Below are 26,090 nucleotides of genomic sequence, written 5' to 3' on the forward strand. Positions count from 1 at the left end.
ACCCCACCCCCTTGGACGGAGAAACCGACCCAGCGGCAGCTAACATCAGCCAAGGCGGCATTACAAAAGTTCCACAGCCGAGAGGCTCCTTCCCAGCAGAGGATAAGCATTCACGCCCAGAGTCACCGGAAAGCACCACCGGGACGCGAAATAGGGGCGCACCAGGACACGAAACAGGGGCGTACCAGGACACGAAACGGATTGGGGTGGGGGGGTCGAAGAGCCAATAGGAGTGAATATGCCTACACCATAACATCAAGCCCTGGAACAGAGAGGCGACAACTATGCCTACCCCGGGCCTCTCAAGAAGATTACCTGAATGCCAGCAAAGCTTGCAGGGGACATATGTGCCACAATTCCTCCAGCCTGCCACCCATACCCAACAGCAAGCAATACTACCGCCATCCTACCAGCCTAGAACTCGCAAAGAGGCCATATTGCAACCGCTGGGAAAATGAAGCCACAGAGTGTAACAGACCTGCAGAGCGCCCCAATGACACAAGCGGGGAAGCAGACCCCCAACCCAGGGGACTCAGAAGCCTCCTCTTACCCTCTCCCCTCCGGAGAACCAGCTAAAACAAGGACCTCAGCCACCACCACCAAAATCCTAAGCAAGGGCCTAACCAGCAAGAAAACCGGGCAAGAAAAAACCTACCACCTCACCACCTTTGCTGCACAGGACCCGGGGCACCCAACCCCACCCCAAAGGGAAAAATGTCAAAACACCCAAAACCCCACAAGTCAGCGGACATTGCCACCAGGATACTACCACAAGATAAAGGCAAAAATAGCCCCCTAACCTACTCTCGGAGATGCCTACAAGCCAACGAAGACATCCAATCCCTCCTGGCAGACATAAAACCCGAATTTCTGAACTGTATGAGAGAAGTCATTACCAGAGTGGAGGGGTTAGACAACCGAATGGGGGAACTAGAGCACAGGATCAGCAAAACTGAAGACCAGTCCCTAACCATGCGGCCCAATTCCAGTTTCTAGAAGGGAAAAACGAAGAAATAATTAATAAACAGGAGGACATCAAGAACAGGGCGCGCAGGAACAACATACGGATTAGAGGGGTTCCAGCAACAATCCCCGACCAAACACTACAAACCTTTGTGAGCAACTTCTTTCAATCCCTCCTCTCAGACTGCAACAAGGCTACGCTGCTTCTGGATCGGACCCACAAACTGCACACCTGCTGGGGAGCTTCCACAACGGATCCACCAGATGTGATCACCCAGGTCCACTTCTTCTCGACTGAACAAGAGATCATGAATGCAAGTCGAATGCAAGAAGATCTGAGCTTCCAAGGGTCTCCGATACAAGTTTACCAAGACTTGGCAGCAACCACAGTCCAGAGACGCAGAGCCCTCAGGCCGCTCTCTACTTTCCTCCAAGACCAGAAAATAAAATACTGGTGGCTGTTCCCGGCAACCCTCCAATTCACGTTCAAAATCCAGACTCGCATAATCAACTCATTTGAGGAAGCAGGGGGCATAGTAGGAGGGGAGCTTTCAACCCCCGATGAAGATCTTATAAACCCATCCCCTTGCAGAGGAGCAGGAAAAGCTCTGAAACCTTGACAAAATACCTGGATGAGATTGACAAAGGGAGGGAAAATCACCCACTCCCCAAAGCAAACATGAGCTGCTCCACTAAACACCCCTGCAGATGTTCCACCACCAACTACCCTGAGGAAAACTAACCTTGGATCCTCATAACAAAGCAACCAGGGAGCTCAGGATTCCCATGGTTCACCCCAGCCAAGATAGTGGATACTCTCACCGGTCCAAGGGCCCAGTTTGAACTTGGTTTTTCAGTTACTTTACCGTTACTTGGTGAAGTTCACCAATTGTTCACAAAAGTTAAAACCGTGGTTGCAGCAGACATGGTCAAAGTCCAGAGCCCTAGATGGCAGGTGAAAGCAGTCCGCTCGCGAATCCCCTAACACCAACAGCTGAGATACACTGACAAGAAGACATTCCACCACATCAAAAGCTCTGCTTTGTGACCTTAAACATTAGAGGCCTCAACTACCCCAGCAAACGCAAGTCGACTCTCCGATGCCTAAACGATCTGAACAGCTCAGTGGTTTTTCTTCAGGAAACTCACCTCTCCATGGCAGACTTCCCACATCTACGGGACAGGACCTTTACAAAACAGTATCTGGCGACCAATGGCTCCAAGAAAGGTGGGGCAGTGATCCTAATAGCGAGTGGGCATTCCATTTACTGAACGAGAAACACTACAAGGCTCAGAGAGCCGATATATTGCGGTGAAGTGGGAGATATTTGGCCAATTGTACACCTTAATCTCGGTCTATGCTCCCAACGAAAATCAAGAAATGTTCTTCACTGAACTAGAATCCAAACTGCTCCCTTTCCTGGATGGCCAAAAAGTAATCGGAGGAGACATTAACAGTGTTCCAGACCCTCTCACTGATAAATCAAACCACCCTGCACCAAGGGATTTGAAAACCACCTTAGGTCTGTGTCGACTCTTCAAATCCCTAGGGGTGGCACATTTATTTGATATTTATATAGTGCGCTTAACCCGGAGGCATCTAGGCGCTGTTCTTGGCATAAAAGTTACAGCCAAAGGCATAAAGGAAACAAGGTAACGCAGAAGTTCATAATAATACTATGCATGATTTACAGACATAAGCAGAATAAGGTACCTAGCATTCATCAATATGGGTTCTCGTATACATATAGTTGTTACTCGAGTGTATGTTTCTGATGGAGTTATTTTCGTAATTTATGTGTGAAGAGCCACGTTTTCAGGCATTTGTGAAAGGTCCAGAAGGAGGTTTCTGACATTAAAGCGGCTGGTAAGGTATTCCAATGTATGGCGGCTACCACTGGAAAGCAGCTGCCTTCAGATTTCTGATGCTTGAAACGGGGGTGGAGAGTAAGTGCGAGTATGCTGAGCGAGTGGGACTATTAGAATAGTTGGAGGTGAACTTGTCTGCCAAGTATTTCAGTGACTTGTATATACATTTGTTGGTCATAGTTATTGTTTTGAAAAGGATTAGTTCCTGAACAGGTAGCCAGTGGGTGTTACGTCTAATCGAGGAGATGTGAGTCGTTTTATGTATTAGAGCTGCTCTTACAGCGTTGTTTTGGATCACCTGCAATTTTTTGATATTGTAGTTCATGGTGCCTGCATAGAAGGCATTAAGTCTGGACAAGATGAGGGCTCTAGCTAGCATGGTGCAACTGTCAGGTGACAGGAAAGGCCTGCACGCGGTGATGAGTTTAAAGGTGTAGGATGCCGCCAACGCCTTCGTGTTGTCTTGTCTAGTTAGGGTGAGGGCTGAGTCAAGGTAAACGCAGAGGGTTTTTACTTCCTTTGACACTTTGATAGTATTGCCGTCTATATTGAAGGATTTGAAGGAGTCATCTAGTTTGTTAAGGCAGTGGTGGGATCCAATGAGAAGAAGTTCTGTTTTTTCGTTATTTAGACACAATCCATGTAGGGCCATCCATGAGTGATCTCCACCCAACAACTAAAGACTTCTCTTTTTTTCTTACATGTGCCCCACACTTCCTCCCGCATTGACCTACTGCTTGCCAGCCCCCAACTCCTCTCCTTTACAGACGAGGTGCTGATAGGCACAAGGGTGGTCTCAGACCATGCCCCAGTGATCTTGACAGCTCGTATCCATACCCCAGACCCCTCCCCAAGGCCGCAATGGGCCCTCTATGAACCGATGTTACACGTGGCACTCTGAAATGCCTTGACGGAAGTCATCAATAATTACTTCCTACAGGGTGTGTCCAAAGACCAGAAATAGAGGTTCTAGCGGCCCTAAAAAGGAGGAATTGAGATCACGAACATGTATATTTTTGGAACAAATAGTATCATTGGCCCTGAAGATGCACTGTTGTAAAGTCCGAAACGCGTTGGCAATACACTGAAAAACCCTGATGCTATTTTGGATTGGTGACTTTAAACCAAAGAACTTTATTATTTCACTCTGTTATAATCAAAAAGGGACTTTGCAAATATATGTGAAAAAAGTCTTACAATTGAGACTCTGTAAAAGAAAGCTTGTGATGTGAATTAGCTATGCTTTAACCTTCGTTGTGTTTATCAAAAATGCTTTGAAAAATTGTGTACTCTTATTAATTAAAATAACCCATAGAGGGTTTCTCTGTTTTTCTAATTCTGAAAAACTTTGTGTCATGAAACTGGTCTTATTGACATGTTTTGGATCTATGAATCTATATAATTTTTGAATGGAACGAATTGTGTGGCGCACAACTTTTTGGTAAATTAACATTGAACCTGGTGTGAGACACTTATCTGAACTCCTCCCTACCTTAGTACTTTAAGTCCAAACTTAAGAAACTATAACTACATTTATATCTGGAATTGTAAGCCTTGGGACCTCCATCAGACCCCAAGTGCCTGCGACACTAACTGATTTGGGATTGAATTCCCCTTGGAGTGCACCAAGGGTTGGCACGTAGCAATACATGCCCCTTTCTTCCTAGTTCCCTTACCAGTCCCGAGTGGCCCCATGACATTCGCCGTGGTGCACCTGAAGCCTTACTATAGTACAACAGCAACAAATGGAATCTCCCTTTTTATGAAGCAGTATAAACTCTAAATTGAACTACAGTAGTGCCTTCCCTCCCACCCCTTCACAACATCCACCGGGCCTTGAACCTCATAGAAGTGGCAACAGTGGAACATGAAGAACTGGCCCTACTTAACCTAGACGCGACCAAGGATTTTTCCAGGGCGACTGGTCATTTATGCGCTTAACTCTTGAAGCAGTTCAATTCGGCCCCATGTTTCGAAACAATGCTGCTAGCCAACTAAAATGCACCAAGAACATCCCTGAGGGTAAACCAGAAATGATCGACCCCCATCCCGCACTCCTGTGGTACAAGGCAAGGGTGTCCGCTTTCCCCACTAATCTTTGCCCTAATCATGGATCTATTCACCCAAAGGACCCGCGTAACAACTCCATCGAAGGAACAGAATTAAAAAGCGAACAATATAAGGTGTCCCTATACTATAACGACATGATGCTGTCGTTCACTAACAGCCAAACATTGATACCAGCAGCCCTAACAGAACTTGAAGCTTTCGAACGAATGGCAGGCTTCACCATTAACTACGCAAAATCGGAAGCCCTAGGAGTGAACCTGGCCAACGAGACAAACTACCTGCAACCTACTTGCCCACTGGAATGGAGCTCACCGACGACAAAATACCTGGGAGTGCTGTTGTAACAAACCCCAAAAACCTGTATGCAGGGAACATCACCTGCCTATTCAGTGACTGGAGTCTGACCTCAAAAGATGGGAGGGACAGTACATCTCACTCCTGGGAGAGTCACAGCATGCCAAATTAACCTATTATCAAGATTTCTATATCTGTACTCAACCCTTCCAGGGGCAATCCCTCTCCTCCAACTGCAAAAATAAGTCTTCTGATTCATATGGAAAGGGGGAAAGGCTCGAATCCCGTAGAAAGTGATGACAGGAGCAGTGAAGTAATGAGGCAAGGCACAAGGTGAGGTTTAGGAGCTTTATTGTGCGGCCCCCGGAGGTCGGACCAGTGTCAACGGAATAGCAGGAAATGGTGTGCTCAGGAGATCTGATGAGGAAAACTGGGCTCGCAGAACACAGGGCTCTATGAACGCGTCATAGAGAACAATATATAACAAGCAGCCAAATGGGGCGGAATGAGGTTCCCAACCGCCGCAACTATTATATAGCGGCCCAACTGACGAACTTCATGGCATGGGCGGAATCCACACTGCCCACAAATGAGACAGGGCACTACAAAGGAAAAAAAAAAAAACAAGGGTTTCGGCCCAATCTCTTCAGTTCTCTGTAATCCAGACTTCGCACCAGGCCTAAAAGCAGCGAACGTCCAAAATTGGAACTAAGGAGGCCTACGGACTCTCTCCCAGCTGTTTGAGAATGGATCCCCTTAACCTTCCTGGAATGTAAAACCCTTTTCAACCTATCGGAAACGGATAGATTCACCTACGCGCACATATGTCACTGGATCACCCAGCCACTGATCAAACAGGAAAGCGACTAGGGGGCTCCACCCCTGGAACTCATGCTGCAAGAAGGCCCTCGAAGACATCACATCACAAAACTATACAAACTCCTACAAGACTACATGCTAACCATTAGACTCCCATTGTGAAGCGGACATACCTAGGGCACCACATAGACGACCAGACATGTGGACTAGGAACCACCCTGCAACTAGATGTATCAACAACAGAGAAGGTGCGCTCAAACTGCTTTATCATTGGTACTATCCACTGGAGCGCTTGCATCATTTCAATAACTCTCTTGACCCTAATTGATGGGGAAGGAGTGTTCCACCGGGTTTATAGTCATAATGTCGACAACAAAAATGTCGACAGTCAAAATGTCGCGAAAAAAAAATTAGAAAAAAAAAATGTCGACTTTTTTTTTCAATGCATTTTTTTTTCGAAATGGGGGGGTTCCCCCCCCCAGCCCCCCTTTAATTTTTTTTTTAATTTTTCCCTTTTTTTTACTCCCGAACCCCTAAAATAAATATATAATTTAAAAAAAAGAAATTCGACATTTTTTTGTCGACATTTTTTTTTCGAAATTATGACTGCCCACCTTCCACCGCTTCAAAGATTGTTGGTCCCCAGTCCTGGAATACGATAGGGCCTTCCCTGCAATGACCTTCCAGCCACAACAAGCGAGACTCGCCCTGCGGTCCTAATAACACCCGCTTATTCACTTATGAGGAAGGGGCACCAGTTAGAAGGAGCAGAAATATACAATCCTTAACGGGAGAAGAGGAGGGGCGATATCAGATCAAAATACACGTTATCATTACTGCCACGCTCAAAAATCATGCATGTAATCTGCTGCAGCCGGTTTTTAAATAAAGTTGTAAAAAAAAAAAAAAAATGCATTCTTTTCGATTCCATTGCATCCAGATTCACAGTATCTCACCGCGTTTACCTACTGCAGCACCAGGTTTCAACACACCCGTTTACCACAAGGGTATTTCACCTTGTAAAACCAGAAACATTCCTAGCTCTACCACTTAACGAAGGCGGCTATGTGCTCGATTGCGCTACACGCATGGACAAAACAGGGGGGGAAACAGTGGTTCAGAAGAGCCCTTAGGAGGAGGGAGACATGCCCTTTGCTGATGGGTCGATGATAGTTCAGATCTCTGGGTGTCGACATACGGGTGCAGCAGTGGTGTTACACCAAAAGGGAGCATTCAAGATTGGGGCACACATGAATTGGCTCTAATAACAGTGGAAATGTCAGAGGGTCACTGTGTGACCATTTACTCTGACTCTGTAGGTCACGTCCACGGTACATTCAGGTCTAACAAGATGAAAAAGGAGGGGATACAGCGATGGCTCCCCAGTACAACAGGCTGAATTGTTGTTGAGACTGATAAGAGACATTGCCTCTCCCGGTAGCATTAGTGGTGGTGAAAAGCACCGCCCATACCAACGGGACAGATATCATTTCCAAATGGAATGACAGAGCAGACACTGCGGCCAAACAAGCAGCGTATATGCCATTGGGCACAAGGGAATATATGCCTCACCGCACAAAGTACCCATGCTTGCACACACAGCACGCCCGCCCAGCCACACAATACACATAGAACTACAACACTTTGTCCGTGACCCACCTGATAGATGTGTAGGGGGGGTCCTCGTCCAGAGGAACAAGAGCTGTGGACCAGGAGAGGGTGCTCCTCATCGCCCACTGATCTGATATGGCGACAAAATAACACATGGAAACAGTGATGCCCCGACACTGCTCCACATAGCACTGGACCAATTACATTAACCAGCGCACACCACTAAGGAATACACTGCTGTAGAAATACAAGAGCAATGGTTCATACCAAACTTACAGAAGCATGTGACTCAATTTGTGAACAATAGTCTGACATGTCAGCGTTATAACGCGAGTCACACTCTCGAGACAATAAAAGCTATGTTACCTCGTCCATCAGGACCGTTTACACATTTGCACAAACTATATAGAAATTACATTCAGGTGTATTTTTTATTGTTATGTCATTGTAGTTGCATGACCATTTTCATGCTGGCTTGAGTCAGGTTCATGCGCTTACAACAATGGCAAATCTGCGGCCACATTTTTAGTGTACAAAGTATTGCCAAAGTGGGGAATGTGTCAAGAACTAAGATCCGATAATGTACCACACATCGCCAATGACCCGTTTATGGAAATTACATCTTTATTGGGTATCAAACACAAGTTGTGTTCTGTGTACCACAATCAGGCCACTGTACAGCGCTTAAATGGCTTGCCCAAGGAGCGTGTCGCAAAGCTTTGTGACACGTCACAAAAGCTGATTTCATTGTTTGCCTCTTGCTTTATTTGCATTACGTAACACACCTGGCTCTGACCACCACCTCACCCCGCATGAAATAGTTACACGCAGGAGAATGCAGGCGCCTTCCTCTACTGCACATACTATTTCTGATGCGCACACAGCGCTGTGCAGGTTCTGTGGATGAGTTTCTAGGTTATCTTGAACAGCTTATTAACTCCCTGAAATATATTTCACTACAGCTACAGCCCCGTCAAAACCAGCCAGGCGCCTCCACAGGAGAAGTACCATCCCCACACGAGGAAGAGAACTTATCACAGCCTCCCCTCTATCTGGGCTACTACGATTTGTATTAAGAACTTTCCAAGGAAATGGTCTGACCCCAGGTTTGAGAGTCCCTACACGGGGTGATGAATCCTGCATCCCCAGCCTAAAGACTCCGCCCATGTGGCCAGGGGAAGGCAGTCGCTACCTGATCCTGACCCCAGGGCTTGGCATAATGAGGGAAGATAACATGGGAGGAGATGGCTGTCTCCCCTAGGAGAGACAGTGTTCTTTTTTTAGCATGAAATCCTATAATCACCAAATACCTGATGGCATGCTGTCACTGCGCAAGTCCCTCACATGTTAAAACCCAAAGAACATTATATGAAAAACCACCTAAAAAGAATAAGCTGTAAACCATGGGAATCCATGGGTCACATGTGATGTCCCGTGATTTTAATAGTTCTGTCCTGGGTAAAAGCCCTGAACACAATTTTATTTTATTGCACATAATACATTCTGTTTCAGACAAACTTAAGTCCAACAAAGAAATGAAACAAAAACAGCCTTTATGGATTTCAATTCCCATAACATCCATGGTATTGGTACGAGAACGAGGAGAGTCAATGTGGGACAACCTTAAGCTAAAGACACAGGCTAGTTATTTAAAGAATCATCAGCTGTGCCGGAGATTAGAAAATGGTGCGCCTGGCTTGCACACAAGTGCCGGAGGGGAGGAGGTGGTCGCAGTTTGAAGAAAGCCACATCGGTTGAAGAGCGGGAGACGAGCACCGAAGCAGAGAAAGAGGCGAGCCGTGTTGAAGGAGGAGAGGATGTCCTTAGGTGAGACATGGTATCCCCCATTTCCCTTTCACCTTGAACCCTCCATGCCGCAAGCCTTCATAGGTTTCTGTCATCCCTTTCCCCAAATTGGCTTCAATATGGTACTGGGACGAAGAAGAGGACAACTAGACCAACACATCCTAATTTTGTGAAAACTAACACCTATCAACCGCAGCCAAGTATTGGGACGAGACGGAGGACAACAAGAGCACAGCAGAACTACTGCTGTACTGGTGAGCGGTCTAGCGCTTTTAGTAATGAAAATGGAGGCACAAGCATTAAAAGCTGGAAGCCCGAAACAAATGGAGTCCGCTGTGGGAACACAGTTAACGGTGGGAGAGCGCCCATGGGCTGATGTGTGCAGGGAGACCTCTCTGATGTGGCAAGAGAAGCGCTCAAGACCCAAGAAACAGTGCAGCGCTTATGCAGCGGGAAGCAATACACAAGAAGCTGGAGGCCGGTGGCACGCCATGAGAATGAGGCCGGCGGGACCGAGGAAAGCAGTCGTGTGAATCCTGCTTCGCTGAGGAAGCACAGCTGGGTGTGCGCAAGCATCAAGGAGACCGCTGGGACAAGACGCGAGCGGCTACACAGAGAAAGAAAAACCTGTGGCGGCGGAAGACTTCACGAGGAGCAATAAGACCGACCGATGAGTGCAACCAGAAAGGTGGAACACCGGCTGGCAGGTCACATTTAAAGCAAAAAGCAATGCATTTTGAATACTGAACTAAACAAAAGCAAGTTAGAGTAGATGAAAGACATTTTGAATATCGAGAGAAATGAAAGAAAGGCATTTTGAAAATTGAACAAAATTAACAGCAAGTTGGGAAACACACTGGCATTTTGAGAGGAGTTAAAGATTTTGAACGTTACTGAGAAGAAAGTTTGGAACTGCATTGAAATAATGAACTGCCATAACTGAAAACAAGTGCTAGCAAAACCAAGAGAGGAAACGAGTTGTATGCAGGATATTAGAAATCCAACATTGCCACATCCAAGAAGAGCAAAGAACTGTGTATCATAAGGAAACAAGCACTGGCAAGAGCCAAGGAAACAAAGTGTAACAAGTGCAAGGTGGTTAAACAAGCCACAATACAGTGTCAGGAGAGTGAGACACATATGACTGAGGCGAACCTCACTGCTGAGGATAAGCAGTGGACAGGTGTTAAAGCAAATCAGTCAAGGAAGGGTGCGTGACCTGTAACGGGTGGACTGTGTGGTCAGACGCCTGTGCATAGACAGGGTGCCCATGAATGGAAAAGGCACTGAAATACGTATAAAGAAGCTTGTGTTGTGCAAGGACCTTGTTGTGAGATTGAAGTCAAGTGTTGTTTTGAAAGCTGGAAGATTTGAACTCTTGCAGAAGGGAATCCCTGTGCTTGATGAACTACTTTCAACTTGGGGAAGGGGATTGGATTCCAAGCCAAAGAGCTGAAAGAAGCTCTGAACTTACTATTTGTGTTTGATGCTGACATCCCTACACATTGCATGCAGTTAGCTGTGAGGCCAAATACAGGTTTTGGACACAGCCAAGTTTTACTTTGGACTTCCTGACGCAGACTAGCCTTAGTTTTCTTTAGGTAGGGAAATCCCACATTGGCACAGGGCAAGTTAGGCATTAATCCACCCTGCCTTTTGAGCTAATACAATTTTCAAGAACTTGAACCTGTTGTCTGTGTCTGACTCATGATGCCTTCACAATACCCACATGGCTGTTGGTACTTATGAAATTAGAAGTTCTGATTCTCGTTGGGATTGAGGTGGTACAGAGGGGGCGGCAACAAGGGTGCATATGTGGCAATGACGTTGGCCAAAGTGAGGGAATGGATACCCCCAACCAGACACATCCAAACACAAACCATTCCCGAAAGTAAATGGTTCAGCGGGAGGAGTTTTGTGGCCACAAGGAATACTTTCCACGGCAATAGAAAATGATACCGCCCGCTGGGTTGATTGTTATGGTGAAGGAGGGTGCTGCTTTTTGGGATGCACACCGGAAGAATATGTTGCTGTGAAAGGAAGCTTGCGGAGGTCTCTAGAATTTGGATACCACAAGAGAAGTTGGGTGGGAAGGACAAAGAAGTGTCGATCAATAAATTGATCGATGAGGGGAATGTGAATATGCAGATCCATCGGTCAGAATGGGGGGGCGCACGTACAAGCTGAAGAAGTAATGCAGTAACGCTGAAAGTAACGTGAAGGGCGACATCATGACGAACGTATATCACACCTACATTACACCTAGAGCACCACACGTCAGAAGTAGGGTTCCGCGCAAATGTTCATGCACAAAAACACAGAACTTCTATGTATTTTTAACTAGAGTTAACTAGGGATAGGTAAGCACAGCTGCCGCAATGAATAGTACACGTGCAGCAATAGTAATATTTGTATATCTTTTTAAAACGTAACTTAGAAGTGTAATGAGTTTAAGGGTTAGTTATATTAATGAATAACAGGCTACCCATAGTTTAGTAGACCCAGGGCAGACCAGACAGGAGCAACTTTTTAAGTTGTCTGATGGGCCACAGCTCACAGTAGAATTGATGTTTTGCTGGCACTCGTAGAAAACGCTAGATCATCCTCCCAAGGGTGAGACACCAAGAAGCCCACAGTATCTAATGAATTGTTGCAGAAGGAAAAGGTTCTCATGGGAAGAGAACTGCAGCTGAATACAGATGCAGTCCCACACAATAATTTGAAGTACATCAGGCTGGGTATTAAGGGCCCAGGCAGCAAGTACAGTAGCAAAAGAGAATTAAATAGAAGAAATTCAGCTTCACCAAGGGTGTCCTGCACAGTTTTTTCTATCTGGAGCTGGCACGATGCAAGAGAGGAGATGGGGAACGAACATGTGCATGGGGGGGGGGGGGCGAGGGAAGAAGGGAACCAATCAGGGTACTGGGAGATGGTGTTTCAGAGGCTGCAACAATGCCCCTGAGCTTGTTGCTGTTCCCTTATAATTCTACTGGATAGATTTGGTGGGATGGGATGCTGTGGCTCGCGCTGTCTCCAATCCGCATGGAGGGATTTATAAACTTGTAACTTAGCGGATGCCAACCAATGGCATGCCAAAGCTTGTGCAGATCAGCAGATAATGATACAATTGAGGGGAGGGACGCTTCAGGGTCATGAAGGGGTGTTGAGGGTGATGTTCCAGGAAATGTTTTTATCTCATCAGGACATGTAATGCATAAACATATAGGGGTCCAGTGACGACCCAACAATTATGTATTAGCACATCCCCAAAATTCTAGCGATTGACAAATTATGCCAATATGCGATTTCCTTGTATAAATATTGTAGCCCTTGCGGGCAGAGTTGAGAATATATTACAGTTAAGGTGCATGGAGCATTTGTTCTCCCAGTTGTCTGTTCAATAAAGCTGTTTTTTTCTTGCAGAGTGTACTCTTCTTTGGGATTACTTTTGGATGTATTCCTTGGATCGGCCCTGGAGTCCCCTAGGTCTACAAATGGTTTTTAAACACACAAAAGAGAGGTTCTTTGTGTCAGATTTGGAGGAGATTGGCTGGTGGCCCGTGTTAGGTAGGATATTCATCTCGTGTGTAATTCTCCCCACTTGGCGAGTTCTCCAGCACTTTGTGCTGGCTAATTGGATTTTTGTCCGACTCTCCTGAGTGAGTGGGAAACATTTTCCTCACTCACTCGCACATTCTTTTTCTGTGACTGAGAAGCCTTTTGGTTATCGTTGATGGAGTCTGCTTTCCGCCATCTTTTTGTTGCATCTGTATTTTACTAATGCAGCACGCAGCACCTTCTGTGCAGCGTTGCTTGAAGCTCCTTGAGATTCCCTCTTTGGTAGTTCTTTTGTTTTCCTGTGCTAACTTAATGGTACCAGGATAGGGGATACTTTTACCCTACCTATGCTTTTCGTTTGTGAGATCAGCACACCCCACCTTAAGTGGAGGGGAGAGGGGACACATAGTAGCCCTTTTCTCACTTCTCATGTAACTTTCTAGTTACAGTGACACATCTGAGTGGCTGGTGGCAGTGGATGGTTTGATACCGATTTTGTGAAACTACATTGCAGGCTGTATTCACAGCTGCGGTAAGGGACACATGGGGCACCACTGACCCAAAATGGTGCTGGTCGTCTTTTTTCACCAACTCATGATCACTTGTCCTTTCTTGAGCCTTCTTCTGCCAGCCTGGGTGGGAAGTCCGGCTCACTCCTTTGTCTTAGACGGCTCCCATTGAGAAGCCCGCCCGAAGGCACTGTGTGTCTGGGAGGGCAGGAAGCTGGGAGGACACAAACTCCTCAGGTCTTTGTCTTCCAGTGTGTCTGCTTGGATCCAGTTCTAACTGGGTGTTGGACTGCCACTTTGGGACAGTCGCCATCCAAAGTTTAAATGTAGCATGCATGTCAATTGGCTGGGCCCCTGTATACAAGGCGAGGATCTTGATGCAGAAGCCAGATTCGAACAATGGAAGATCCATTCTGAAAAAGAAGAACACCTACAACCATCTCTAAAGCCGAATGAGTGATCGCTGTAGCTCCAGCCCTTTATTCTGTGCGACAGGGAAGAGCCAGACCGGACAACTTCCTCCCTTGAACTGGTGGGCTAACCAGTCTGGAGACCAGCTACAGTTTGAGCCATCCCATGACGTGATGCGATCTTCCAGGCCTGCAATACCCGAATACACTGGGCCCTCTGGCACTACCGCTGTGGATCATCTCGTGAAGCGTGGTTCTGGCTGCAAACCTGTGGGCCTACAGAGACTTCATCCCGATCATAGCAGCCCCCTCAGCTGAGACACACACCAAGAGAATGAAGAAAGTCTGCCGGGTGACAACAGTCACCGCTAGGAGAGACTCCACAAACTTGTGCCGCGAAGATAATCTGCTGGGCATCCCTGTGACCAAGTCTGACCGCCTGCTCCTGCCAAAAGTTCTTCCTCCAGCCGCCAAGGCAAGAGACCAGAGCTGCTGTCGTCTTACCTTGGACAGCCGCCGTGACATCGCTGTTCTTCATCAAAGAAGGCACTGTCTTACTCCTAGGAACTTACATGGGGTGTTTTTGTGTTGCTGTTTGCTCCTCCTGAGCTGTTTGGGTGGATGTCCCAACTGGGTTCTCCCGTGCCTTAGGACATCTGTCCTATGGGCAGAAATCCTTCAGGTGGCCTACCTAACCCACATGAGCCTTTTCAATCCAATTTCATTACTTAAATGTTTTTATGAAAAGCATCTACTGAAGATTTGACAAATTTGACGGTCTGCCTTTCTTTGTTCCGTCAGCCAAGGGTTACTGCCTGGGCCACCCAGTGCCCGCATCTGACCTTTGAGACTCTCATTCGCAGATGGGGCTGAACCTTTAATGTTTAGGCCTACACAAAGTTATTAACCTACCAGTATTGCTATTTAAGTAAATGTTGGTTAATGAATGATTTGCTAACCTGAAGCTACTCTTATACTTCTGTTTCTCATCTAAAAGGTCTACTATTGAATTGTGTATTGCAACAGCAAATATCAATCTGTGTGATCTATTTTTACTTACCTAAACTGCGCTGATTTTAACATTGCCTTAGTATATACAATAACCATATTTTTATATAACTACAGTGCGTGTTTCCTTGACTAAGTGTGCTCAAAGGTCTTTATACTCACCTACAGTCCATCTCCCTCCAGGAGTAAGCCTGGCTGCTCAACCATAGCTACACAAAACCCATTGGGCAGTTCAGGCCAAACCTTCGAGTTGGAGCCCTGTACTCCTAAGAGTGAGTCTTCTACAGTCCTACCATAGGTGGACTTTAGTAAAAGTCCAAGGGCATTTTTATTAAAGTGAGAGCCGTTGGAATGCCTAGTCCCAATCAATAAAAATATAGTTCCAGAAAAAGATAAAGGCGTAAACCTTGAAATTGATGTACCTTTGTAATGTACAGCATAAAAAAGGACAGATGCATTTCCCGAAAGAGACTGACCTGACTCGCCATTTCCAACGACAACAGTCTCCTGACAACATCATCCACTCTGTCAAAAAAGAAAAAGAAACACGGAGATTAAAAATCAAGTTTATTTGTGAAGTCCAATTTTATGCACACAAAAAGGACAGACTGTAACATATATAGGGCTAGTGTACAAGCTTCCTTATCATGGACCCACGTCAACACAGCTCCCATAGTTACAGACCACAAACTTGACTTCGTCTCCCCGGAAGAGGAGCTGTATAAACAAAGTTTTCTCCAACCCATCAGCAGAGCATTTAGTGCATGACAGAAATATATACTTCAAACACCCAAGAGAATTCCAAGAAAAATTACTAATAACAATGGTTTACAAAAAATAAAAAGGGTAGGCTCTACAGCACCACATACCGTGTGTAATAATAAGCAGCGCTCAGATATCTGAGGGTTCGTAGCGCTATATAAATGCCAAATTATTATTTATTATTTATTATTATCTCATCTTTTCGTATGGCTAATTTTATTCACAACAACTACTTGATCTTGCATACCACCTTTCTATTCTTGTCCCAGACGTATATTTGAATTTTAGATATTTAAAAAGGACACCTTTCAGCTTCCCCTCCAAACATGACAAATCCTTAGAATGTGAGCCTGTGGGCAGCCATACCACTACTCCAGACAATTTACTTTCTATCCTGAAGAGAAGCCTCACCAAACTTATCCAAACATCCAAATTAAACGAAGTTGCCTTGTGTTGTACTGGCCCTCCACAGTGTTGAACTGGCCCTCCAGAGAGACAATTGAGTTAAGACTATAAGGCACAGCCGAATGAGTCTTAACCTGCAGCATCCGAGCTCACTCGCTCGTGGAGTTAACAGTGTAAAGCATATAGAATGGTAAATGCCAAACTTTATTAGTGTGAAAGATCCCCAAGACCACTGCTTCCAAGAGCACACTTAAGGTGAAATAGGAAAAATTGCAGTCACTCTGGCCTCAGGTTTTAGGTGTTGATTTTACAGATGTAGAAATGAGGAGAGCATGTTGCTTTAGGATGTATCTAAATGTTTGCTTCAGGGATGCAAAACAGGGGATCATTTTCAGACTATATTGCTCTCCGGTGAAAATATATTTGTTGCGAGGGGCTTTACCAGGTGCAAGTGATTTTGGACTGTCCTGCTGCACTTGGTTTTGGACAATCCTACTGCATGCTCTCACTAATGAAAGTCAAATACCTATGGACGTATGGGAAAGGGGAAAAGGAATCAACCAGAGCCAGAATTAAAATCTGTGGGAGACCCTAGGCGGTTGAAATTTCAGGCCCCCCCTTGCAAATGATCTGCCAATACATTTTTAATTTTACTAACCGACAATTTCAATAAACCAATTTTAGACTGAGTTGCAAGTATGTCTGGCTGGCGGTGGTGGTTCCCTTCCCTGTATGATACTATAGCTAGCATGGGGGAAGTAGCACTAACAGGGCACCGTTGATCACCTACGGGCACTTCACCTTACCATACCTAACCTACCCTGACGAGAAACAGCCTCATTTATGAATAGCAAATTCATACCCTGGTGCCGTGTACACCACATTTTGTATATGTCTCACTGCCACCATTCCTCCACCACCTATACACGGACGCATTGCCCCTCAGCTACTGGCTCGCCCTCATCCATATAAACAACATAATTTCGTAAAGGCACCCTGCTCGTGGAATGCCTCGTCTATCTGCAGTATTGCCATATCTACAACAGCTACTTGGAAATGTGTCTCGTATGAAAAATACAACTAATCATGTTTTCGACACACCGCAAACTGAATAGTTTCTTGAAAATTGGTTTTATTATTACCCAACTTCAGCAAGCCAAGCAACTCCCAACACAAAGAGGACGGAGAGGACCAAAAAACCGGTTCCCTTTTGATGCTGCAGCCGCACTGGGCCTCTGATCTAGCCCTGCTCCTGCCTGCCACTGCGCACCAACCAGGGCATGTCTTACACTCACTGAGTCTGCGCTTGGGCCCTGGCTGGCACGCAAATTTAAATAATAACTTAAAAGCAAGTCGGCAGGAGGGTATAGCCACACTGACAAGGTGGGCGAACGAAATGATTTAAAAAGAAAAGAAAAAAAATCATGCTAACGCCGCACAGTGCAGCAAGGCCCCTACCCTGCTACTGCTGGCGACAACTGGCCTACTCAGATGAAAACACACTGGTATAAATGAATCACTAGCGGGCGCCTAAATGAGTGGGGCCATAGGCCGGTGCCTACTTTGCCTATATGGTAATCCGGGTCTGGAAACAACCTGCAGAGGTCTGTCTGCGCAACTTGAAGATCTTCTTTTCAGGAGGTTAGCCCACAGCTCAAGGGCGGACTTAATAACAGAAAGGCGGAATGCCATCTTGGCCGGGGGCTCTGGACGGCTTGCGTGTATAGCCCATATAATGTCCTCGTGATCCCAAGTACAACCTCCTACAACAGGAAATTCCAAATCAGTACCTAGCCCTTTAACAAATTTAGAGGGCAATGCAAATTTGTTTGTATAATAAGAGATCCAAGTATCAGCGTGGATTGGACAGTCTAAACTGCCCTTAGAAGGTTCTAAAGTCCTATTAACAGTGGACCAGAATTTGCCATCCATACCCTTAAAGAGATTTTCCATAATGTTCTGGTGGGAATTAAAATAATGATCCATCCTAAGTGATTTCACCACGTTTTTGTGTCTGAATATGATCTTTCTTTTTAAAACCAAAAACTCCATTATCGATAAGGACTGTTTTTTGAGAGCCACCAAGTCCCTACGTTTGTTGATTTTAGAGTTAAAAATTCTAGTATCCCACCTAAAACTCAGATTTGTTGATGGAATTGCCTTCCACTTTACTAATCTTATAGGCACAGGTAAGTATAATGTTGTTGTAATGGGAAACTCCAATGTCTGGCGGATCCATCTTTCAACTCAGAGTTATGGTAGCTGCCCTAACCAGCTATCCTGTATATCCTATGTGTTTTACTGCCTCCTATCCCTGGCACGGACCAAAGGGCTGCCTGCACCCCCCCTGCAACCTTGAGAAGCACCAGGTATAAAGACCCTTGAATTAGACCCCTCCAGTCAATCACCCATAGCTCCTTCCTCAGGCTACAATTCAGGGTATGCCCCCCGCCCCTCACAGGAAGCTACGATGGGAACCTGCATTTGGAAGTCAAAGACAAGGATGACATGGTCCTCTTCCATTCTTGCTAACACAGGTTAAGAAAAGAGAGGGGACTATTGGATTAGACAACGCAGCTGCACTCCAAAATAGGACCCAACAGAGTGAAGAAAAACATCCACAAATGTAGAAGAGGAGCTAGGTGCGGGCGTTGAAACAGTGTTTAAAGATTTGCCGGTTGATGGTAATGGCTTGCCACCATCCCGATATTGTATTCACAGTTGGGCATTTGTTAGATTATTGTCCAACAGGGTTGCAGTATGAATCATGGCTTATTTCCGATTTTCATTTGTGTGCGACTACCTTTAGGAGGTTGGGGAAAGTGGACTATCAGTCTTTCTGAAGCTTAAGAAACTTAAGCTCAACGTCAACCAATATCTCAGGGACACGGGGTATTTGTAGGGAATTCCTCAGAGCGGACAGTGCAGCCTTCTTATTTTCAGGGGTGCATTCCTTGAACGTCATTTAACTGCTGCCAATTAACAACTCTAAGGATGGGTGCTGAGATGAGAGCCTTGCTGAAAAGGATGCCCCTAGCAAGTTACTGGAGGCCACATATGTGTGAACAATGACTGGCAGGCTGCCCTATCTTTAAAGGTCTAGGGTGTCAGTGGATCATTTGAACTCCTAAGCACTGCACTACACCTCAGTGTTTCAAATAGATTTAAAGCGTTACATCCCATGAGGTAGAGAGAAAGAATAACTAATTCAAAATACACCTATAGTAAAAACTAAAGCGACTATAACATTAAGACAACACAAATGAAGAATGAAGTGCCAATATGGTGCTATTTTTTAAAATAAAAATCTTGCCTTAAGTGAAAATACCCATTTCAAAAAGAAGTCACAGGGAAGTGGATTTAAAAAAAATTGACAATTGAACAGAGGGGACATGTTCCACTTATGTGAAAATAGCCCTATATGCAAATTTAAAAATTTGTAACACAAGGTGTAAAACAACAGGTAGGTGTAATCACCTGCATGCCTTTATTGCTCAATTCCATAGTAGAAAATTGAGTAAATGTCAGCTGGAAGGGTGGACTTGCAATGGATTCCTAAGGAATACTGTTAGGGATATTTTCTCTAGGTCCTGCAGTCAGGGTATTTAGGTGCATCTTCCCGATTTAGGTATGGCTAATGACTCCCTACTTAAGATCACCAGGCTCTCCAGTTGGTAGATGCGACATGGCAGCTCAGGCCCAACACTCAGGTGGTGGTGTGGGGTGGTTCGCAGGTACAGTGCACATTTTTCATTTACAACCAATGAGATTAGACTTTTATTTTAAAAAAAACATCTTGATAGAAGAAAAGAGAGGGAGGAAAATGTTCCTCTTCAAATGTTTGCTTACAGGTAAGTTAACATTGTCAAACAAAAGATGCCACAAGGTATCAGGTAACAATAATTCTTTAGAGTTCAATAAGAGCCCTTTCTAGAAAAGAAAGTGCAGTAACATGTAGGAAAGGAGTTTCTTTAATCTAGGCCAGCAAGATTAAGAGACACCAAGGGCGACCAGATGTGCAGATGTGCGACAGTCTTTGGCGAGAAAGAGTTACCTTTGTGTGAAAGTGTCGCAAGGAGCAGTTTCTGGAGATCGTGTTCAGAGAGTCGCACAGAAGACTTTCGGTGATGAAGAATTAAATGAATTAAAGACTCGCCAGCAGTGCTAGAGTCATGAGAAAAATAACCTCAGACTGGAAAAGTAGTTCTGCAGCAGCCGGTTGCCAGTTTCAAGCAGGAATCACAGCGTTTGCCTAATGCCCTGGGATTAAGACTCACTGGTTGGCTTGGTACAGGGCGTTTTCGGAACAAAGGCATCAGAGGGGCCATGCTTCCGTGTCTGGTGATGTAGGTATGATCAGGAGCTTCGCAGAGACGATGCTGTCAAGCGGAAATGGTGAGCCAGTTGTCTCCTCACAGGGATAAGAAGCTCCACGGCGGGTCCCCTCTGCTCGTCTTGAGGGGCAAAGCTTTACAGTCATTCTTCAGAGCGTCAAAGGATGTTGGTGCAGAGCTTTGGTCCTTTCTCGGCAGCAATCCTTACAGGAAAAGTGATACAGACGGTGCCCGGGATACGATTTTGAAGCAGGAGTATTTTACTCACTGTTTTTTAAAAGTTGTGAGTAAAATGATTTCTTACTGAGTAAAAACATGACTGCAATTACCAATGGGAGTACTGTATAAGTGAGTAAAATAATAGCAGTTTCTTCCTGTGGTAGTATGTGCACTACTGGTCCAAACATTTCCATGGAACTTTGTGTCGGTTTACTATTTTTTGTTTTATATGCCTATTTTTATGGAGTAAATGTGCCTCATGCAGCCATTATCTAAAACGCTGGATACAGAGTTCCCGTATCAGCTTTTATCCCCCTCCGGATGTAGTGAGGGAACAGCACCCCATCACACTCCAAGAATCATTCAAACAGAGGACTGGTTAGCCAATGACAGACCATCCCTCCAAGCACACCCATGCACGTAGAACAGGCTCAAGCACAAAGGAATAAACCACACTATCCCACACAGGCATATGCATATGACGGTCATAACTGGTTACAGGCAGACTACAGCCCCCAGTCTTGGGATACAGGCAACCAGTGGCCCAGGGAGGTCCTTTCACACAAAGCATCACAAACTCAGGCAAATTAATCTCCATTTTGGTAAAAGGATGAAGGGATTGAAAATGGATTCCACCCACTGGAACCATTTTAAACAGCCGAATATGCAATCACCAGCCTAGCCACATGCTAAAAAAAGACAGAAGATTCTTTCTCCAAGAAACCGTGGTGTACCCATGTGGTTCCCCTGACTTAGGAGTCAAATGGACTCTTAAGGCAGAGCCCATAAAACAGAGTCACACTCTCAGTCTAAGCTTGGGATTTAGCCTGGCTGGGAAAACCCCAGAAAAGCCATCAAAAAAGCACAAGGGGCTTACGCAAGTGGAACAAAATTAGCTTTATGTCAAACAAATGCTTGCTGGTGCAAAAAGCAGACAGATGCCATGGGAATAGTTATGCCAGCATGAAAATACCATGCCTACGTACAATCAAGTGGATTTTAGAGGATGATGGAAAATGGGGGCAGATATTTAACTCCTGTTCAATGTCTCCTCACACCCCACTCTGCCTTCTAAAACAACAAAACTACAACTGGGTGTAAATAATGGTGTAAGACAGGCGTAAATGCCTTTATTCCTCCCCATGGCTCCTTTATGCATGCTCCGGGGACTTTGAAAACTAGCCTGAATATTTACAATGGGAAAAGGTATAAAAGACATGTATTACAGACAGGCAACAGGGTAAAGGAATTGGTTTACTTTGCCTGAGACAAGAGATACTGGTCCCTTTAAAATATGGGCAGCTGGAGTAACTTCTAAAAACTGAGAAAACAGTGGAAAGGTCTGGTTGCTAATGTAGACATATTGGGATAATATTAAGGGGTGTGTGTTATGACAGTTTTTCTCAAATACAACCAAGGGCTTCATAAAACCATACATCTGAGGCAGTACATAAGCTCCACTCTTGTATAAGGCTTTACCACCTGAAAATGTGGCAGCATGGACAGAGCAGCCAGGCTGATTTTAGGAGGGAGAGAGGACTGTAGCTTGGTACAAAGAAATTGTAGCATACATATGGTCCAAAGAAACACTATGTATTGTAAAAATAAAGGGGTTTATTTAAATACATAAATCTTGGGTAAGTACTATAACATCACATAAACACAATAAAAACAACTCAATGGGCCTCATTACGACCCAGGCGGTAAGTTACCGCCTGGGTCGTACCTTTACCGCCATGGCGTAAACTGTTTACGCCATGGTGGGTGGCGGACTTACCGCCCCATTCCGAGGTGAGTGGGGCGGTAAGTCCCCATTTACCCATTTACCCTTCCCCATTCCCATTTTTGCCCCATAGGGAATAATGGGAGTGGGGAAGGCGTTAATTATGCCACCGTAAATTACGGTGGTGTAATTAACAACAAGGTCCCTTAGCGCCATGGATTTTAACACCTGCTAAAAGCAGGTGTTAAAACCTCCATGGCGCTAAGGGACCTCGTAATCAGGCGGTAAGGGTCGGCGCTGTTTACGCCGCCGTAAACCCCTTACCGCCTGGGTCGTAATGAGGCCCAATACCTTTGTTATCCAAACAAAGGTACAACCTTATTTATAGGAACAAGAAGCAAGTCAAGGTGAGTCAAACCTAAGGTTATACATTCCGGATACCAATATACTATTCTTGGGGCCTATGACCAGGTTAGATATACTTTTAGAATACAATCAGTATTTCAAGGGTATTTTACCCTTTCAGTCATGCTATGCAGCGACACTCTTTACGAAATCACATTATAAACCAACCCTGTTAAAAGTATACTCCTTGCAACATTACTTTTAAGTACTCAGTTCAGCGCTAGTATAACAACTCATACTTTCTAGAGGGGCCTCAAGCTACTCAATGATAAGTATGAACACTAAATCAATAACTACATTAGAATGCAATGAGGAAATCAGGGAAAGCAAAACCCTATTACACTTTATGAAAGACACAATATATTTTAAGGTAAGTAACTGACCTACTGGTACATAACTATCTGCTACCAAATGGCTAGTTATACCCAGAATACTTTTAAGAAGTGTAGAATACAGTTTGTAAGGTAAGTAAGAACTTTATGAAACTATTTTAGAATTGCACCAAAGCAATTCAGGGAAGAACAACGCAGGGTTAGAAGTTTAGAATAGCAGCAGCTAATCAAGGGGAGTAAGACGTATATACTTTTTAAAGGAGCCTCTAGCTACTTAAAAGGTATGTATAAACCCCAAGACTGTTTTAGATCTGTATAAAGCAGACCAGGGAAAACAAAACCCAATGATACACTTTAAGAATTACACAAGGTTATTCAAGGTAGGTAACACCCTATTTTACACTCATTCAGATAAGCAATGATAAAGCAGCACCAACACATATTACTTTTTAGAAGGGGTAAAAAGCCTAGCAACTTTATACACTTTTTAGAGGGGAAGAATGCAATTCAAAGGTAAGCATAAACTTAAGGACATTTTTCACAGAGACACAGTTACCACACAAACTTCTTTCACAAGTAAGTACTTTTACACTTGTTATCCAGTCCTTCCCTAGTGTATTGCAGGAGTTCTCTCAGAGGCAGAAGAGGGGCCCTAGAGGTCTAGGTGCCAACTGTTAGCAGGTTGAGACAGGGGTCAGTTGCAGGAAAGAAAGTTCCATAGGAAATATTCTTAAACAAGAAAGGGTTCACTTTCAGAATTAGTTGCAGTGTTCAGGGACTTCACAGAAGGCTCCCTTATATGTGTTCAAGTATTAGGCCTGGGCAAGTGGTATGGGCAAACTCCCAACCACACGAATCACCCACTCAGCCTCATAGAATGCACACCAGACTTAAGGTTATTATCCCAGCCCACACAGTACCTTAGGAGAAAAGAAGAGCTTCGGAGTAGATGCCTTCAGGATGCAGCAGGTCCCTGGATTCTTGGTCTGCAGACGAAAGAACTGAACACTGGATGGGAACTTGCAGCAGCAGAGGAGGCTTCCAGCAAAGGTTTCTTCATAGATTCTCATGGCTTTGTTGCCTTTTTACAACAGCCAGATGGAGAACGAATATCGCAGGTCGTATTCTCTTCACTCTCTCGGGCCTGCACTCTGGTGAGGAGACTTCAGGGATCTGAATCGTGTCCCTGGAGATCCAGAAGGAGTCCACCAAGGTTTCAGACGGATTCAGACTCCGGAAGACCACGCAATGCACTCATGCTCGAGGTCCCAGGGTATTGGTGGTTTTCAGCAAAGCAAGGTCGTAGCACGTCGTGTGATGGCTCAAAATGCAGGTCTTCTCGGAACTAGTGGATCTCACCAGCCTCTGGTTAGGAGTCGTTGCATTCGGGATCCCCAGGTCAATTGGAGGGAGGGTTGCATCAGACTCTGTTTACACAGCAGGCACTCCAGTCGCTGGAAATCGGTACAGACGGCTTTTCTGCATCTTCTTCTTCGGATTCATCTTCAGTGGTCGACTTGTCAGCAGCTTTCAAATTGGGAGTATTTATCAGGAACTACAGCTCAACCTTTGCAATCTCTCCCTGCAGTTTACAAAAAGGGGTGGTCTGGCAGTGCAATCAGGATTGCCAGCCCCCCACTGGGAGTTGTTTCATTTCAGGCAAGATGAAAGACAAGAGCTGCAGAGTTTTGCACTCCCCCCTCGCTTCCAGCCTTCTCGGACACTCTGGCGCCTAGGCGAAGGATTCCCGCCGAAGACAAAACTTCTACTGAGGTCGTTCCCACCTAGAAGGCAGGGTAAGTTCTCAGAAACAACAAAAATGGCATAAAAGAAGGAACCCACCATTCTAGCAGAACGGTGGCCCTCCTGTGCATTACCGAGGTTGAATTAACAGCCTGCGAATAATAAGAAAAAGGTCACCAGGGTAAAACCACTGCCACCAGCCATTCAAGTAAACTTGCAATTGTAACAAAAATGCTAGAGGTAAGTAAACAAAAGGCATATATTGCATCTCCCCAACATTCCAGATAAGGTGGAGTGTGCTGGCTCACTATATAAAATGTAAAGGAGGATTAAAAGAGTAAAAGACTAGGTGAGAGGGGAAAAGATTCCCACCCACCTAGGGACCAGGTAAAATAATGAACAAGTCCAAGCAAAGAAGTTCTGTGGTTGACACAGGTCAGGCAGATGTATCACACATATGATAATCTTACCCAACAGTGTAATGGGTCCCCTTCCCCTTTTCCATAGAAATACTAAACTGTGAGATTCAGTGTTGCTCAAGGAACTGTTTCAGGATGGTAGGAGTACGGGTATGCATCCTTAATAAAATGTCTGTTTAAAATTGATATTTTGTCTTTTTTTTAAACAATTAATTTCACAAAAATGCATGTTTTTAAATGGAAGTAGTACGACTTTTTTTTATCCTATTTTCACTTCAGTCATTATCACGGATTCCCTTCCTTTCAATGCAAAATAGGCTTCTCTGCCTCTTTCTTTTTACCACTTTCCTTTAACAATAGGCTATTTTTTGTGGAATATTTGAACTTAAATCTTCCTATGTTTACACAATTGCTGATAGAATCCTACACCTCGTATGATACCATCTTTTACGAATTTCAGATCCAGTTCCCACCTCAGATCCTGGGCCTACTTTACCAGTGAATTCAACACAAACTAAGCCACCCACACGGCTACTGAACGCCCCCCCTCCCCCAAAACAAAACACACACACACACACACACACACACACACACACACACACCCACACACTCCACTAGAACTACATATCTCTCCCACCAACCTGTGCTAGGACAAAATGCTGCCACACAGAACTGGAGTTCTACTGACCTGCCTGCCTTTTCCATCTGTCTCTACTCTCTTGCAGATTCCCTTGCACCAAGGTTTAGCCGGGAAGCACTGTATAAAACCCAACAACATACATTAGATTTCAGGGACTGCTTCTGGGGCTTACAGCAATGCGATTCTTGGGA

At 45.0% G+C, this 26,090-nt stretch overlaps 1 protein-coding gene across 1 annotated transcript in view; it reads right to left on the minus strand.

Annotated features, from left to right (window-relative positions):
* MRPS15 (mitochondrial ribosomal protein S15) overlaps positions 1–26,090 on the minus strand; it is a 213,445-nt gene that overhangs the window by 90,979 nt on the left and 96,376 nt on the right. The window contains exon 4 of the mRNA XM_069622634.1: positions 15,394–15,442. Coding sequence (XP_069478735.1) covers positions 15,394–15,442 — 49 coding nt within the window. The remainder of the gene's footprint in view (positions 1–15,393; positions 15,443–26,090) is intronic.

Source organism: Ambystoma mexicanum, chromosome 11 (assembly GCF_040938575.1).
Source record: "Ambystoma mexicanum isolate Mex_15411 chromosome 11, UKY_AmexF1_1, whole genome shotgun sequence".
Lineage (NCBI taxonomy): Eukaryota > Metazoa > Chordata > Amphibia > Caudata > Ambystomatidae > Ambystoma > Ambystoma mexicanum.